The 18,739-nt window shown below is 44.6% G+C and overlaps 1 protein-coding gene across 4 annotated transcripts in view; it reads right to left on the bottom strand.

The window, feature by feature from the left end:
- Positions 1–8,450: 8,450 nt before the first annotated feature.
- TAF5L (TATA-box binding protein associated factor 5 like) overlaps positions 8,451–18,739 on the bottom strand; it is a 20,115-nt gene continuing 9,826 nt past the window's right edge. For 3 of the 4 annotated variants that reach the window (XM_040057535.1, XM_040057534.1, XM_040057536.2), the window contains exons 4-5: positions 15,434–16,158; positions 8,451–10,400 (exon numbers count right to left, since the gene is read on the bottom strand). In XM_040057535.1, the coding sequence (XP_039913469.1) occupies positions 9,603–10,400; positions 15,434–16,158 (1,523 nt within the window). In that variant the 3' untranslated portion in view covers positions 8,451–9,602. Of the gene's footprint in view, positions 10,401–15,427; positions 16,159–18,739 lie in introns of those variants that run through there. The other variant, XM_058419622.1, reaches the window with a different exon arrangement.

The following is an 18,739-nucleotide window of genomic DNA, read 5'->3' as shown; positions in this document are numbered from 1 at the left end:
ATGGCAGAGACCCACCTGGGAGGGGATGGGAGCTGAGGCAGCCAATCCAGGGAGAAGAAAGCAGGGATTTGCCCCCCTTCCCTGTTCCTCATATTCCAGGCCCCCATGGCTCACAATATCTCCAGCCATCTCAGGCTGGCCACTAGACCTTGCCAGCCTGTGTCCATGGGTTTGGTCTTGGTCCAAACAAGGGAAAATGTCCATCCAGAGGAGAGCTGCCTTTCGGGGACACTATGTGCCTGATCCCACGCTCAGGCTGGTGTCTACAGGATTGATATAAACTGGCCTTATGTGCCCATGCTTGGGCTAGAGCCTACAGGATTAGAAGGACTAATGGGTTCAAATGGAAAGAGGGGAAATTTAGGATAGATATTAGAAGGAAATTCTTTACCGTGAGGGTGGTGAGATACTGCAACAGGTTACCCAGAGAAGTTCCGGATGCCCCATCCCTGGAAATGTTTAAGGCCAGTTGGGATGGAGCTCTCGTCCAGTGGGAGGTGTCTCTGCCTGTGGCAGGGGATTGGGACTAGATGGTCTCTAAGATCCCTTCCTACCCCTTAACATTACTATTTTCTTCACATATCGCTGCTCAAGGTGTGAACCATTTTCCAAACAATCTTGTGCCCCAAACCTGACTTAAGAAAAAGAAACTAAGTCACGGCTTTCCTGATGCCACACAGTACCAGCAGCCAGAGCAGGGAACTGACTGTCCTGTTTTCCCCACCAGAGTGGGGATACCTATACTTCAATTTTAAATTTTTGGGTCAAGCTTCTGTATAAATTAGTTAACATTGTTTTGTGAGACTAGGTTTGCTACAGTTATTTGAACAATCACACTTTAAAGTCTACAAATGAGTAAAATTGTATTAAAAGATCACGAGAAAACATGAACAGTCTTTTGCTACTGCAAATGATATAGCCAAATTCACAGTATTTAGGGAAATCAAGGGGTTAGCACACCCAGAGACAGTGCTGAAGAATGGAGCCTCATCCTGGGAAAACCACCGGAGCAGTTTCCCTTGATATTTGAGTGAATTAGCATAAACCTCCCTTGATGCTCAAGTGAATTCGCATAAACCTTCTTCGAAGAAGGCCTGAGGTGCAAGGGCAGTAGCTCTGCAGTCTCTCCCCAGTGTCTGGGTTTCCTCCTTTCCCACACCCAGCCTTCCTGCCCTCTATAATGCTGCTCTTAGGCACTGCTAGGAGGGTATGGTGTATATCCTGTATACTAAATCACAGAGTGGGTCAGGTTGCAAGGGACAACAGGCAGTCACCGGGTCCAGCCTCCCTGCTCAAGCAGGGTCATCCCAGAGCACCTGGCACAGGATTGTGTCCAGATGGTTCTTTAACATGAGGGAGACTCCACGACCTCTCTGGACAATCTTCTCCATTGCTCGGTCACCTGAAGAGCAGGTGAAGTTCTTCCTCACATCCAGGTGCAATTTCCCGTGTATCAGTTTCTGCCCGTTGCCTCACGCCCTATTGCTTGGCCTCACCGAGAAGAGCCTGGCTGAATCCTCTTCACACCCAACCCTTTCGCTGTTTCTACGCGGTAATGAGGCCGCCCCTCAGCGGTGCCCTGCGGCGAAAGCCCGTACCCCTTTCCCGGCGCTCCAGGGCCCTGACGGAAGCCGGGCCGCGGGCGCTGCGGCCGCCAGGGGGCAGGGCCCGGCCTGCGCGGGGCGGTGTTGGCGCCGCTGCCGCGCGCGGCGCTGCTCGGGGCTGGGCTCGGAGCGGAGGCGCGGCCAATCGAGCCCTCAGCGAGCGGCGCGCCGGGCCGGGCCGGGCCGGGCCGGGCCGTCCTCCCTGTGAGGGGCGGCGGGGCGTGTGTGGAGCCTCGGCTGCGCTCGGCCCGTGACCAGGTTTAGGGCGGTTTTTTTGAGTAATTCTCTCCCGTTGGAAAGGCAGTGCCGCACGTGGCCGCTTCCCTCGGGCCAGGAGAGGGCCCGGGTGGCTCCTTTCGGCGGGATCGTCCTGACCGAACCCGCGTTTCCCAAACAGTTGGTTTGGGAAAGACCTCTGCGATCACCCAGTTCAGCCTATGGCCAAACGCCACCCTGTCACTTAGATCATGGCACCCAGTGCCACGTCCAGTCCTTCCTTAAACACCGCCAGGGACATCGACTCTACCACCTCCCTTGGCAGCCCAGTCCAGTGTGTAATCACCCTTTCTGTTACGAAATTCCTCCTAATGTCCAACTTTAAACCTCCCGTGGCACAGCTTAAGACTGCGTCGTCTTGTCCTGTCGCTGGCCCCCTGGGAGAAGAGCCCAACTTCCCACCTGGCTAAACTCTCCTTGCAGGTGGTTGTAGGGAGCGATAAGGTCACACCTGAGCCTCCCATAGGCGAAACAACCTAGTTTTGGAAAACTACCAGTGTAGTTTTGGGGCAACACTATGCAAGGCTGTTAAAGGGGGAAACACTCAAGTAGTATATTTTAGGGAGAGGGTTGGTGAGTTAACCCTGTTTTGGCCTGAGGAGCCTCGCACCACTGTGGGCTGTGTGCCATGGTACCCTCCAGGGGCTGCCCCCCATCTCTGAGGGCTGGAGATTAAATGGGCTCTGGGACACAGAACAGAGCAAACTTCAAACCTGGGTGATGCCAAGGGCCAGGGATCTTGCCAGACCTGCTGCAGCCCTGGACCCCTGCCCCTACAGAGTGCTGGAAGGTGCAGAGGAGAAACCCATGAATGCAGGGGAGGACAGAGATGAAAGCACCACAAGAAGGGCACACCCAGGAAAGTCTGCAGAGATGAGAGTTTATGTCTTGCAGTAAAGCTTCAGGTGCTGTCAAATCTGTACTGTCCCCAGGTTATGTGACTGGGTGTATGAAAGCTGATTGGGTTAGATGTTGTAGATTAAACTGCAAATATTAAGTTTCTATTTAGTTATTGCATGATACTGAAATAGTTTTGTAGCCTCTCTCCATCTTCAGGGAGAAAAAACCAGGCACTTCAGGACGAAAGTCTTTGCATTGAATGAAGCAAGCAGTACAAAAGCCACAGAGCATTGAAATTCCATAATACATGTTCTTTCAAAGTGCTGTTTAAAGGAAAACGAAACATTTCCATTGTGAAATTAAACCTGAATGAAGCATACGGTTCCTGTACCAGGTGCACCCGAGCAGTGAGGTATGCAGGGTGGGGCTCTGTCATCTCTGCATGTAGATGTCATTGAGGTGTGTGATTTCTCTGTGCAATAAAACAATGGAGACACAAACAGTTCTGCAGAAAGGCAGGTTCTCAGCTTGTGTCTATCCTATGCTGGTTGCAGGATGATAGCTGTTGGAGAACACAGGATGTTTTTTTCTTGAGAGACTTTGGAGAAGCGAGACTTATGGATAATTCATTTTAAAAAGAAAAGAGAAAGCCAAGCAATCCCCACCTCCTCCAGGACAAGGAGATCTGCCTAGCAAAGGCACCAGAAAGTTTAGGTGAAGCACACCTTTACACTCCAGTTTGGTTTAGGCTTTGTTTCTGGGTTAAAAAAGTAATATACACAACCACCTCCATACTCACAGTTGGTTTTGTAGTCATCCTAAACGGTTATGAAATAGTTGCACTAGTGGAGTTGCCAGGGGGGGAAGAGAGTGCCTAAAATTCTGGCTGTTCTTTTCAGTCTGTTAACCACATGCAGATTGCTCTGCTATTGCCTTAAGCAAAAATGGCAAAAAGCAGCAGCAGTCCTGCACATGTCTCCAGCTAAGCTAGTCACCAATTAAAAAAAAAAAAAAAAAAAAAAAAAAAAAGTGTGCAAACATGCCTTGCTTCAACTCCAGTAATGGGCTGAAGTTGTGATGTGTTAACCTAAAATACTACAAAGTCACATGTGCACTCACAGCTCCAGTCCCTGGGAGCAAATATTTAGGGCTTGGGAGATTCCTGGTGTTGAAGTACATGCAGCTTTGGAAGGATCTGTGCTAGTTCTAAAGGGCAACTTGTCACTACATGAGTCTTGTTGTGCTTTTCTGGATGCCAAACAAATGGCCATTCTCCACATGCAGTTGGCACTAGCTTGTCTGGAGTTGTCTTACAGCATGACCCCAGTATATCACTGCAGCAGCACACGGCAGTTTCTGCCCTTATTTGCCCTGCCTCTCTCTGTGAACCACAAAGCATCAGAGGCTGTTGCAAAGCCAGGCACACGGTTGGCCTAAGGCAGACATCAGAGAGCACAGGTAGCGCCACTGCTGTCCAGAGAGCAAGAAACACCTTCTAGCAGGAGTGGTTTGTTACCTAGCAGCCTTTCTCCCCTTAGCATCCACCTACCTCATCACTTCCAGGAACTTCCCAAGATTCACGTGCAATCCAGCCTTTGGATATTCCCGTGGAGTATTGCTGTGTCTCCAAATAGAACTACAGCACTCACTGCTGTCTAGGTAGCCCGCTTGTCTAAGTGTAAAAATGTAGTCTGATCTGGCATCTTCCAAATTAGGGGCACAGGGTTCAAGATATCCCTAAATATCCCAAAGAATATCCCAAGATCAGATGTTTCTTTCAGATGGAAACAGGCAATTCAGTCTGCTACAGCCTACCCCTGTTAAATAATTTTAAGCCACGGGGGAAAAACAAACCAACAAAAAAAGGCAAAAATTGAACAAAAAAACAACAAACAAGAAATACCCCAATCCAAAACCCCAGGCTTGATATTTACAGGCCATTTGCAAGGAATGCAGGGTGATCCTTTCAATTAGCTGCCTGACCAGCCCCACTGCTTCCCTACCAAGGCTGCTGGAGTGAGTGTTGATGCATGATGTGCAGCAAAGTGAACAGAAGCATCACTACTAGGTGGGGGAAAGAAGTGATAGCAAAGAAATAGAACTGGATACCATCATGATCCTGGTCTGGTGCACTGACACTCATAGATCCCGAACTACCCCCTTCCCATTCTCCACAGCTGGGAGAGCAATCCCAGCATACCTCCTTCCTTTGGCAATCCGGTAGAGGGATTAGGATGGAATTACCTCCTCCTGCTCTCAGGCAAAGCATCAGAGGAGCACTGCCCATGTGCTGATATGCTTGTCCAGCATCAAATGCTATAAAGCCCTGTTAGCTGATCCTCCATCTGTATATGCTGAAATATTGTTGTTATCAGGCTTGTCATTAACCGAAGACCACAACTTCAAAGATCACAAACCTGTGCAAAGAGAAGACAATTTTATCCTAAAAGGAACTGCAAAGACCTGGACTAGGTAGGAAATCAGGGCTACTGATAAAGCAGGCTTCTGAAATTGCCTCATTCCTCCCCTAACCCTCAGCTTAATGCAAGAGTAACACTTGCAATATCAAGTTATAGGACTTCTACAACTTCCTTGTTAAACTACTTCCTTGTCCCAAGAGACTTTCTCCAGGATAAAACACAGTAGGTAACACCTTGCCTTAAACTGTGCACTCAGAATGTATCACCTTCTCCGTTCACCTGCTGCTCAGTGCAGTTGTATAGCAGTGTCCACGAAACAGAAAGCCAGACAGAGGTTTAAAATTCTTAAAAGAAATTACCAGTCCAGAGGAAAATTTTTATTAGTATTTTGTACTTGAACTACACTGAGCAGGGCGAGCATTGTTATTCCAGTCAGTTTGGGCTCCTATCCAGTACTTTTAAAAAAAGAACCCTATAACTGATGTGCAGCATGCCAGGATAGTCTTTGGCAAGGGACATCCAGGCACTTAATTTTACTGTCACATCTGTGTCTTGTAGTGGTACAGTTTTAGAGCCTGGCTCACCATAAGCAACTAGACACCACCCAGAAAAAAGGCTATTTGGGGACTTTGTTGAAAAACCCACAGAGCCCAGAGGTCTAACAAAAGGCAGCAAGTGTTGAAACAAGGTTAGCAACATGGCCCGAAGCCCTTTTTGTTTTTCTTGGTGAACCCGAAGGACTTGTTAATGGAAATACCATTTTCGTAAAATGTTTTTAGACCTAAAAATACTTTTAAGAGACAGTCTTTTCACCAAGTGACAAGAATGGGGAGGAATGGGATGAACTTTACCATTTCAGGAATTAAGACATTTAGACTGGACAGTGTGGCAGCATACTGCTTGAGAGACACCTGCGTTGAGAGTGAGAAGGGCAGCTTTAGTATAGACCTGTGAATAGGTGTAACAGTTTATCAGAGCACATACCCTTTCCTTTCCTCAGTATTCAGTGACTAAACATGGACTTTTACCTTACCTTTGTCTATACCTGCTGTGGCCTGGACTACCTCACAACCTAGAAAGGGGTTTTGCTTTTCATTGTCTTTATCAATTCAAGATGTTAGGGAACAGAACAAAATTATCAGATAACAAATGTCAAAACCAAGGAAATACACCCCCCCCCCCATAAAATCAAGGTGTAGAACTTCTCGCTGCAGGAAGCTGTGAAAGCCACAAGTATATAGCTGATTAATAAAAGAGATGAGTGTTTTAGATGAAACTAAATACATAAACACATCAGCAGCTACATAGCCTGCAGTGCCAGTGGTCTACTCTAACCCCAAACCTCAGCACACTTAACTGTGAGAAGACAGGATTGTGTAAACCATGAAAGGACTGCTGTCCATTTGTCCTCTTTTTCTGAGTATTTCCTGACAGCCACTGGCTGGTACCATGCAGTGCCTGGTGCCCTGTGCATCACCCAGGAGGTGAAGTAAAGTTTTGCAGGAGGAGGACCCAGTTACCCAATTGCGAACTATGTTACACAAATGGCAAGATCCTGCTATGATGTTTCTTAACATTTGAGTTAACTATGTTAACTTAAGTGCTTTTGTGGTTTTTGGTATATTTAAAATAGAAAGTGGTCTGTGCAAGTATACTTATTTCTGAACAAAATAGATAATAGAGACTGCAGTCCAAATTTTGCTAGATGTTATGGTATTCCTTCCTTCCACTCATACTTTCCTCCCAATTCTGCCTTAAAATTTAGCCTGTCAATCAACTGCAAACATTTTTTATAGTCTAGATTATTTCCTAGCTTCCTTCAAAGACCACTCAAAATCCTCCACACAGTACATTGTTGTTTATAGGTTTGAAGCACATAATTAGTCATTGTTTTTCCAACAATTCAGGAATCACTTTTACATCTTTTAGCCTATGCACATGTAACAGGATTTGTTTCTGAAATCTCTTTACTCTATCACTTCTACATGCAATACTTCAGAGCAACCTAAGTAATAAAAAGCCCAATTCTGCCAGAGAAGTAAGGTGTTAATAGGAAACTTTGCTCTCTGACCATCTCATTCTTATTTCTGCCCCTTACTCTTTTCCCCTCCCTTTCCCCTCTGATTGCTGTTAATAGGAAACTTTGCTCTCTGACCATCTCATTCTTATTTCTGCCCCTTACTCTTTTCCCCTCCCTTTCCCCTCTGATTGCTGTTTGCGCTGTTTCAGGACCAAAACTCCAGCTGCTCCAAATCTAAACACTGCTCAGGACATATGGCAACAAACAGCAAAATGAGTTCCAGTGAGCCCTGGTGGGCCATATCCTTCCTGGGTATTCACACAGGCATTCAGCCAAAACAGTCATTTCACAATGAAATCATTGGGCTAGAATCTACAGAACTGTGCACAACCACTCAAAACAGTAAGAGGGATTACTGCGGGTTGAGGAATACCATGTGTTTGGTCTGGTGAGCAGTATTGGCTCAACAGAGCTGAAGGAGGTATCTCTAGAGACCTGCATAGCACAAAGCATCAGCGACACAACCATCTTCCACACCTTTTTCTTCAACATGCCCAATCCTGGTCTGAGATTGTTAAGCTGCTTCACACTTCTGACACGCAGCTATCAGATCAGCAGCGCCATTCAACTCCAGGTGTACAGAGAGGTTTCTGGTACTCCCAGCACTGAGCCGCAGTGCATGCCAGTGTTAACGTCAGAAAGGTCAAACACTTTTCTGGTAAAAGATTTTTGTAGTTTACTCTTTTGTAAATACATAATAAAATTAAATGGCAACTGTGAGTTGTTGTCTGAACTCTTAGATTGTTTAGATGTTCAAGAGAATTTGCTCATGAAATCCAGAAGGGCTGAGGGAAGTTGACGGGAATTATCATTTAATACTCACAGCCTGTCTAGAAGACATCTGCTTGGAAGAGGCATTTTGAAAGATCAAACCACAAAGTAAAGGTCATGTAGTGCTACAGAATGAAGCCTTCTGGTGCACAGCGTTAACTTCAGGGGGTACCTAGGTCCTCCACATACATATCAGCTGACCTACAAAGGTGTATCAATATCCCACTCCATGACGTGTCCCATCAGCTCTGTGGAAAGCAAGCAGGGTGACATCAAAACAGCACCAAGTGAGCAAGATCACCAGATTCAGCCTCCAAGTGGGGTCTGGCTCAAGCATGTAGGGGAAGCTGCTGCTGTCTTCTTCTCACACAAGTGAGAGCGAATTTCCCAGAAAGGGACCAAACAATTTTTATTTTTCTTTTTAAACTAAATGCTTTTAATAGAAAACAAAATACAAAATAACTCTTTCCAGAAAGCAGAAATATTTAATCTCTCCAAATGACAAACTAGAACGTGCTTTTTCTGCAGATCCTTGTAAATGCTGATGATTTATCTCACAAACTGTTCATGAAACCGGTATTGCAACATTTGAGAAAAATCCAACACTGGCAGAGCTGCCTCTGTGTACACACAGTAATTTAGTAATACTACTTCTTCCCATGTCATTTTGTGTGTTTCTCCTCATCCCCCTCTCCCTAGACTGCCAACTTCCGTTTATGGAAATCTTTCTGTGAGGTGCCGTGGTGGGTTGCCATGCCCTGTTCCCATTAGGAGTCCAAACTTGGCCGTTTCCGTTCTATGGTGCCTTCCCTCCAGACAAGGCAAGTTGTTGTTCATTATCCTTAAGGCCACCACTCTGTCCCCACAGTCCTCCCATCCTCAAAACACAGTGCAACCAGAGTCAGAAAATTTCCTACTTAATGGAACATAAATACACATAATCACAGCTAGTACCAGGAACCAAACCCAAACAACAATGCAGAGATGGGCCCCAACTGAGGTCAGATTTCCTCGCCCTTACTCAAAGAGAACAAGGGTATTTTCTACTTATTTAGTCCAAAATATTCCAGAAGTGCTATAGGGAGCTGAAATATTTAGGATCTCTATCACTGTAGAAAATACATAATGTTCTTTTAATAGAAGGGTCTTAAAAATGCTGGTCCTCTGCAATACCAGGAAAGCAAAAGCAAAACAAAACAAAAACCACTGGGCCAGTAGTTCTCCACACACTCAAGCCAAATTAACAGTAGGTAAGATATGCCCATCAATCAATGAAGGATATTTAAGTGCAGGTCACCAGCTTATCTGGTTGGCAGTTTCACTTGTCTGGACCAGGCTTTCAGTTTCCCCAAGCTACTGGATTTACTCCCCTTTTTCCCATTCCTACAAGTACAAAATTAGAATGTATATGTATTTTCATCAATCCTCCATTTTTCCTTATTCTGTTCAACAGCACAGGCATTTTTGTGACATCTTAAAGCATTTGCATTACCCAGAACATGCCTTTCAAGGGGGCAGAGGAAGAAAAGTGTTTCACAGTCAGTAACCTCAGCTTGCAATGGACTCTGGCATTCAAGACACCCACCCGCTTCCCTAAGACAAAAAGCAGAATTAATGTTCCTGATTTTCTTGTGCAATTCCAGTCACTAGAAGAAGATTACAGGCCATAAACTGTACGCTCAGTACATTATTCATCTGTCCGGTATATACACCAACCAGTTCACTGGAAGACCCATCCGCAGGGGCGTTGCAGTAAGTGTTCCGAATGTCCCAGACCCGAACCGAATTGTCCATCGACGCTGAAGCAATTAAACTACTGTCAGGGCTAAAAGTAAGGCTGGTTATGTTGTCTGTGTGCCCTCTCAGTTCTTTGTAAAGAGTTCCCGATGCCAAGTCCCACAGCTTCAGCCGCTGGTCTTCACCTGCCGATGCCAGGTACTTACCGTTGGGGGAAAAGGCGAGCGCCAGCACGGGGCCCCGGTGCCCGGTGAAGAGCCGCACTGAGTTGCCCTGCTGAGTGCTCCACAGGCGCACGGTTTTGTCCGTGGAGCCCGTCGCTAAGTAGTTGGAATTGGGGTGGAACTTGATGCAGTCCACGTCCGCCAAATGGCCTGCGTATATTCGCAGCGGGTACGTCCGATCAAACGACCAGAGCCTCGCAGTGCGATCGTGGGAAGCGCTGGCAAAGTACAGGCTGCAGGGGCTAATATCCAAATCCCAGACAGGATAGGCATGTCCTTGGTACAACACAGTGTTTGTAAAACTTCCGAGGTCCCAGTACCTGATGGACATGTCCTCAGAACAAGATAAGAGTCCTGAACTGTCTGAAAGGAACCTCGTGCTATACACAGGTCCACAGTGTCCTCTCAGGATCTTCATTTCTGTGCCTGCGTTGTCATCCTCTTCCTCCTGGTCATGAAGAAGAAAAACAAAACAAGGAAGGAAAGGATGCTTATCTAAATATAAAAACCTCCATAAGGAAAACAAAAGGGTATTAATACAGAAGGAATTAGATTATTTACTTTATTTACTTTAAATGTGGCACAGTTTGTGCAGCTCTGAGACACAAACATTGCTGGTGCATTTGCTGTAAGTGAATACTGAAAGAGACGATGAGGTAAGACTTTCTATAAAGGCATTATCTTTAATTTTGGTAGCCTTATTCTCAGTCCAGAAGGCATCTTAACCTGAGACTGCAGGGACAGAGGCGAAAAAATATTTAATAACATTTTTCCTTTTGCTAAAAACATATTTATAGTCACTATCCACTCAAATAAAAACATTTGGCTGAGATGTTGAAAACAGATCTTGGCATCTACTCTTTTTGTGTGGTCATTTTTGGAACTGAATCTCACGGTAGACAGAAAAAATCACAGATGTCTTTAACAAAAGGCAGGAGATGGAAAGACAAGGCATATCTGACAAGCTGTCTGCTTAACATTCTTTCTTAACTCTGCATGTGAACAGAAACCCAGCAAGGCTCTAACATCTATTTCTCCCTGCAAGCTTCATCAGGATGCTTTCACAGCCTCAGCCTACAGGAACAGCAAAGGTATGCAGCTTATTTAGGTCAATGTATCTGTTTTGGTGTAGAAGATGGAACAATCACAAAAACAATGGCACTGGAAACCTTTCTATCCTGTTATTCTCCAATTCAAGTACCAGGGCAGACTGTCAACAAGTAAACGCTTTTGTGTTTATAGACTATTCAGTGAGCTGTGCTAAAGCAATCTCCTGATGGAAGGTAAGAGTCTCTAAAAGCCTGCTCAGGTAGAACCTTTTGACACTCAAAGCCTACAGACTACACAAGGTTGAACAGATTTCAGAAGTGTCTTTGTCTGACAAGCTGGGGTCTCACTGACAGTGCAAGATAACCCTTGCTTGGGGTGCACCTGTGTAGTAGCTTGAGACCACCTTTCCTCAGGGCTGTCAGGCAGACTTTTCCTCAGTACTGAATCAGTAACACTCATTCACAGACAATCTCTGCACATCAAATTCAACACAACATCCTTTTGTTTGTGAGCAGCCCATTTAACATTTATCATCTTAGACTGGCCTAAGATTTCCTGCAGAAGGAGCACTTCCTGCCCCGAGAGGAAACCCAATTCCCCAGGGCTGCTGGACTGTTGACAACCAGCAGAAGTCAGAGCAGTAGAAGTTGGTGTGTTGTAAGCAGCTCTCTATCTCCCATCTCCCTGACCTCAGGACCCACAGACAGTTTGGCTTCAAACTTAGCAATAGCCAGGAAAGTGCTTCTCCTCCAGCAGTTTCAAATTTCAGGCTGGAGGTGAGCAAACTGACTTGATTATCTCCTTGCCTTTCTCCATCTCAATAACACGTTAAGTAGTAGGTAGCAAGCAGTATTTAGCAATGCTGCTTCCCTTCATAGCCAGTGCCCATGGGAGCTTTATGATGCGGCTGGAAGCCAACTTCATCTCTGCTATAGAGGTGAGGCAGAGAGAAACTGCAGGCTCTGGCATGCAAAGCCCCATTCTTATTCAAATTGCTTTTCTACCTCAGATAGAGCATGGCTCACTGGAATCCACAGCATCTCTAGGCTGTGTTACCACATTAAAGGAGAACGGCCGATACCTGCAGCATTTTATACTACTTAATTATGACCATAAGATTCCTGACAAGTTACCAGTGGGAGCCCCGGTGGGATTCAAGTTGCCTGTATTGTACTACAGTTTCTGCAAATTTTGCAAGTCCAGGTACTTAATTTTGTGCATTCAAATACATGGCTACTTGGGCTGTCTGCAAGCACTTCCTCTTTCCCTCCTTGTTCTACAGTACCAGGAGATTTGACACCTTCTGCAGCATGGAAACCCACACTCCTGTATGGTCACAGGTAGCAAATCTTATCTTTCTGTTTCACATCCACTTAGCACAACTGCACACTCCTGTCATAGCTCACTGAAAACAGTACATCTGTAATTCTTCTGAGTCATCACAGTTTTCAGTTTCCTCCCTATCAAAGATAGTCTGCTGACCAGATTAGCACCTACAAGTGCAGCCACCAAGCCTCAAAAAGCAATAATGATAGCCTCAAAGAAAAACAAACTATAATCTCACTTTTTTTTTTTTTTTTCCCCCCGTCCTAACAGGTTTTCCTGGGTGTCATTATCTCTCTCATCCTACAGTGCTCTCAAGATGTCAAAAGGGAAGATGTCTTTTTTGCCTACAACAGAAATGCCCTAATAGGGAACGATGAGGAAGGATGGCTCTCTTTGCAGGACATTTTTTACTGCTCCTTCCAGAATTCCCTCCCATTTGCCATCAAACAAGGTGTCAGCATCATTTTCACTCATTACCACTTGAAGGACCACTGCCACTTAAAAGCAGACCCTTAGAAGCAGAGCTAAATGGGATCAAGTCTTACAGCATTTAAAGGCTGGCACTATTGTGGCTTGGAATAGAGCATTATTTTCCGATGCTGATTTATGGAGTACCAGAAAGGAGCATGGTAAAACCACAAAAAGACAGATAATACATCCATTTGTACAGCTACAAAACTCCATTTTTATACTGGACCCGAAGTAAGAGAGACTATTAAGTGGCATTTGTGAGATGTTACTATAAAGAAAACAGAATTACTGTATCCCAAAATAATAAGCCTCTCTTTTTTGCAAGAAGCAAAACTACATTAGTGAAGTACACTGCAGCACCACACCGAGCAAAATTTAGTAAAACTACACCTACAAGATGATTTTGACCTTAGTGACACAAAGGCTCCACATGGACTAGGAAAAAATGTTCTAATGCATTTGCTAAGTCTCAACCTCATTTATACATATATATACACACACACCCCCCTTCACAAGAAGAATTAATAAACCCAACAGAGCAGCTTTAGTGCCACCCTGAAAAACATCCACTGAAACTAGCATGATTTTAGACCTTGTGACTTCATAGAAGGAAGGATCTGTTTCCTTGCAGAAAACAGAAAACCAGGCTGAAGACTACTTACTTAATGCATTAGTATTTAAATACATTATCCAAAACTAATTAAACAATACAGAAATAAACCAACCCAAATTTTAACATCCTCTCAAGTTATTCTATGGAACTCACAGAAATAATGTCAAAGCATATTCAGAATTTTTGTTCTTTGTTTACATCAGCTTTATCCCTGTGAATTGCTACTGATCAGACTGCAGTGACAGTTTGAAATACAGCCCCTGCTCACACAGAGCTGGCAGCCCAGTCAAGGGAGTCTCGTTTGCTCTTGATATCTTTGGCTTCCTCTCCCATGGCATCAAAGCAAGTGCTGGCCTGCTCCCACCTGCAACGCTGTGGGTGCCTGTGTATTTTCACTTAGGGCTCCCAGAAAACTGAATGCATTTCCTTGTAGTCAAGAGGTTTTCATTTGCATTTGGTAACCAAGTTTGTGTTCAGGCTGGTATTGGTATCCTCCCTCAACTTTGAACTCCTGCTCAGGTCACTATTTGTTTTGTCAGTGGTGGAAATTTTTCGGGGCAATGACGACTTTGATCTGTGCTGGTTTTTGACCAGTTTTTGGCTTTAGACCTGTGCACAAAAACTGCAGGGTAGACTAAACATCTAATAGCCACCAAAAGGCATTTGCATTCAGGATTCCATGGGTCTCTCCTATTACATGTACAATATGCAAGTCTATGACTACCTTCCAAAGAAAGCTAATACACACACTGCTGATAACTGGTAATACCACACTTTTCCACAGTCCAGAGCCAAAGAAGGTGACCTGCTGATTTACCAGACAATTTCTCCTCTTTTGCAGGCTGCTGACATTTGGCTTCCATGATGGGCAATACACAATAGTCACATGCCCTATGAACTCTTGCAGTTTATAGTGAAAACAAGTCCATAGCTCCATTTTGGGCTAGTCTGACCCACTTACCTGCTCATTCTGCAGAAAGGGTTAACCTGGGAAGCAATGAACATGCTGCTGTGCTGTCTCATCTCAATGCCTGCCTCTTTTCTCAAGCTGTTTAACAAAGCAATCCCTAATCACAGGTCCCTGAATACACCAAGCTCTCGACACTCTTCCAAAATAAACAGAATCTTGCCACTAAGTATTTTTTAGAAGAAAAAACTGGAAAAAAGGGTGTCTCTCCTGCTAAACACTCAACACAAGAACAAATTATTTGGTTATTTTTAAGGAGAAGAGTGATTAACCAACGGAAGAGTCAAAATTTTGATCTCTAACCAGATATAAGTTGCTACTTAGGCAGTTGTGTGGAGAGGGAAGGAAGGGTGTGACCAGAAAGAAAAAAAAAAGGTCAAGTAGAAGATGCCATCTAACATTGCATGTGAACTGGCGTAGGAAGTCTCTGAAGTTTCTACACTTCAGATTCCTTAAAAGAGGCGTTTTGCATAATTTTTCCCTAACTCTTGACCTCTGGTAAATGAAGGTGATACCTGAAATAGTTTTGCACATAGGCATCTGATCAGACTTTAGCTCTTTCCTTACTTTGTCTATACTTTCCTCTTCCTGTGTCTCTGCCCTTCTTTCCACCCTTCTGCCTGGTTGTTCTGGGCTACTTTCCTTCTATTTTTCATTTGGCACTGTGCTTTCGTTGCCCATATGCCTTGTTTGATCTTTCCCGTCCCAAAGTAGGCTCCATGCTCCTCAGGGAAGGGAGCCTACTCTAGTCACCTGTCCTTTCTGGGTTGCTGGTCAACTGTGATTTCTGTTCAAGGACGGCTGGAGAAGGGGGACCAGCACCTAAGACTAACAAACTATGACCTAAGCACGTACTGATTGCACCTCAGTTTAGCATTTACGACCACTGCAGGGAAGAACAAGGATGAGAGTAGGTTATAAAATCTGTGTATCAAGGCAGACAGGTTATGCAACAGCCTCAGAGTTCCCTAAGACATTACTAGATACTCAACAATCCATGTTCAAAACAGGTCAGCAGAAGGGGAACAAAGGGTAAAAAAAAGGGCATTCAGACCTCCTCATCCAGAATGTCACAAGCCAAACGGATGCGGGACACATCAACAAGGTGGGGCTCAGATTTCAACTTCCTGGAGCGGAGGCTCCACAGCTTCACACATGAATTATCGAACCCAGCAGCAAGCAGCTTGCTATTTGGTGAAATTTCTGCAGTGTTCAGCAACTGCTCCGTGTTATAGAAGGCATAGAAACAGATGGTGGTTAAGGAAGGGGGCCCGTCCTTGACACGTTTAATGCTGTCCTGCAGTAAATCCAGCGCCGCCTCATTCTGCAGAATAGAAGCTGGCACATCGCTGGGTTCCAGGCCGTTGCTCTCGTTACGTGAGGAGCTCCCACCGGCATAGAGCTGGTAGTCAGTCCTCTTGGCAGGCTGCACATCCAGGTGAATGTGCAAGGTCAGGACTTTGCACAGGGCGTTGTTGTTGTCACTTTGGAGGTAGCGAAGAAGGTAGTTGTAGCTGTCCTCTTGAAGGCGGATGACATATTTGTTGTCCAGAAAAGCCCGGAGCTTCAAGTTGGACAGGATATCTTGAATAGTCATGGTAGTCTGCAACTGTTCAATGATATCCTTCTGGCTGGCATTCTGCAAAAACATGCCATGGAAGCGGCTGTAAAAACTGTCCACTGTGCTTTTTAGGCCATTCTGGACCATGTTCAGATGGAGGTAGACAAAGAGGGGATATAGAAGAGGCATCACTTCATGGCTGTGCTGAGAATCTGAATCTATATTAAAAAAAACAACAACAAACTTTGAATGACATCTCAAACCACTTCCTACTGGGAATAAAACAGAACAAGGACGACTACTGAAAAAGCCTTGACAGTGACATCAGAGAGCAAGCAAAGAGAGACATTTGTTGGCACATCTAAGTGAACTTCTTCTGTCACCTAAAGGAGGTACAATAGAGATTGCCACAGCAGTGAGGTATCTTATCAGAACAAAATGCAGAGATTTCAAAACCCTTTTCAGGTGTGGGACAGCTAATAATATAGCACCTCATAAAATACATGACAGTGGAATTTTTCCCATTTATTTCAAAAGAAATAGTATACCCTTTGTACCCTTCGTTTATTGCGATAAATGAACTTAAAAATGTATTAATTTATTTAAAAGAGCATTTTAAGTGTTTAAGCCAAAATTATTTAGCTAGATTGACTGACCTGAGCTTTGGTGGCTTTTTTTTTCTCTCAGCTTCAGTAAAACATGAGTGTGGTGCTTTGAATGGAACCAATCAGTCTCCAGGGGAAAGGAAGCTACAGTTTCCAGAATGTACTGCAATATGCTGTGCTCTTGTTTTATTTCTGTGCCTGCTTGTGTACACGCTTTTCTCTCTCTGCCAAGGCAAATCCCAGCAGTAATTCCGAGTACACAGTGTAACAAACCCCGATTAGGCTGTGCTGTACCTTGCAGAGGCTGATCTGTGCAACAGCTCCACCCCTCCTTCCCCGGCTTCTCTGGGGCTGTTGGCCAGCTGCAGGGAGCTCTGAGGAGTGGAGCCCTGCCCAACACCATGGCAACAAACAGGGCCACAATGAGTTACTACCACAGGACCAAATGGTCCAAATTACTGGAAAACAAATAGGCACTGCTGATCTTCAAACATTTGCTGATCCTCAAAATGAAAAAGGCACTGCTGCTTTTCAACATGCTCTTCCCTCCTGCCACTCATCAATGCATATTCCCTTTTCTCCCTTTCCATTAGTTTATCTTTTCTTCGTGCTGAGCACTCTTCCAGACTTTCTCTAGTCTATACTGTGCCTCTCTCATTTCTACAGGAGTAACTACAGCGTATGTGTGGTGTGCAGCCTATACATACGTATTTGCATACTTGAGCATCACTCTCCTTCCTATCCCACTGAAACTGGGCCAAAGCCAGTGAAATCAGTGGTCTGCACATAGTAAAAGCTCTAAGCTGTCAGCAGGTCTCTTTTTTTCTCCAGGTGTACTAGTCCAAAAATGAAACTTTTCAGTAGGGGAAAAAGGGAAGAGACGGAAAGTTGGCAGAAACAGGAACAAAGAAAATGTTCCCTAGGAACATATGAAGAGGTTACAGGAGCTGGGTCTGTCTAGCCTGAAGAATAAGGGGGTATGCAACTGCTTGCCTTCAGTACCCGATGGGACATTATACAGGAAAAGGAGCCAGCCTCTTCTAAGAGGTGCTTAGTGGAAGGACAACAGGCAAGCTGCTGCAAGGGAAATTCTCACTGAATTGCAGCAGGGCCCAAGATGCACAGCAATCTCCAGAGTGTTTGATTTTCTAAACCTGACTGGAAAAGGCTCTGAGCAACCTGACCAAACACCCATCTTGGCTCGCTTTGAGCAGGTGGTTGAACTAAAGACTAGTTAGTTAAGTTACTCCATGTCACTAATCCCCTGCCCAGTCCCCAGTGGGGCAGGTGTCACAGAAATGGGAAGTGTCCTGCTGTGCCTTGTGGCTGGTTGGCAAGCTACTCCCTTGAACAAGAGGTAGTTCATGTGTGTAAGATATCAGACTAGAGCAAAAGGGGCAAAAAAGATGAAAGAAGGCAACCTGAACACCAAAACCTGGCACTTCGTCAAGCATTAATCAAGCACTTCACCAAGCACTGAACAGAGCTATCGTACTTCTAAAAATCTATTAAACCATAAGGATTTACTTCAAATACTAAAGTGCAAAGGTATTGAACTGCTGTAGGTAGCAAGGCTCCAATAAATCACTATTTTCTGCCTTTGTCTTCCTGTTTCCTTCCCTTCCAAAACTGTCAGAAATAATAATAATAATAATAATCCGGACATTATGCACCCTGGGATCAAATGCCTACATTGGACAAATGCTGTGTGCAACAATTTCACTTTCCTTGGTACTGTTCTTTAAAAATTCTACCTGCTTTCTTTTTCACATGTTGGAGACTTAGAAAAGAAATAAGGATATTCCCAAGAGTATCTTTTAAAAACAATTATTGAATAATTATATATTAAAAAAAAAAAAAATCACAATTTGTCTTCTGCATTATTACGGAGTAAGACTTTTTTTGCTTTGCTGTATAGCTCCAGTCTCAAAGCCAGTACAGCTGAATTCAGCTGGAACAGATTCTCCCTTAAAAACCCAGACCATCATAAAAACAAGCCAATTATGGATGAAATGAAAAACCTTTAACTAGGAGACAGCAGAGAACTACAGTCATTTCTCAGTTACCTGCCTTTCACATGAAACACTAATTTTCCTTCCTGTCCTTTGTAAATAGGGTGTTGTCTAGAATACCTATAAAAAGCAAATGCTTGAACAAGAAAAGGCAAAGAGCCAGCCATCAGCAAAACTCAGAG

This window comes from Hirundo rustica, chromosome 3 (genome assembly GCF_015227805.2).
Source record: "Hirundo rustica isolate bHirRus1 chromosome 3, bHirRus1.pri.v3, whole genome shotgun sequence".
NCBI lineage: Eukaryota > Metazoa > Chordata > Aves > Passeriformes > Hirundinidae > Hirundo > Hirundo rustica.
The sequence above is the reverse complement of the archived record's forward strand: the minus strand, read 5'-3'. Positions and strand labels throughout refer to the sequence as shown.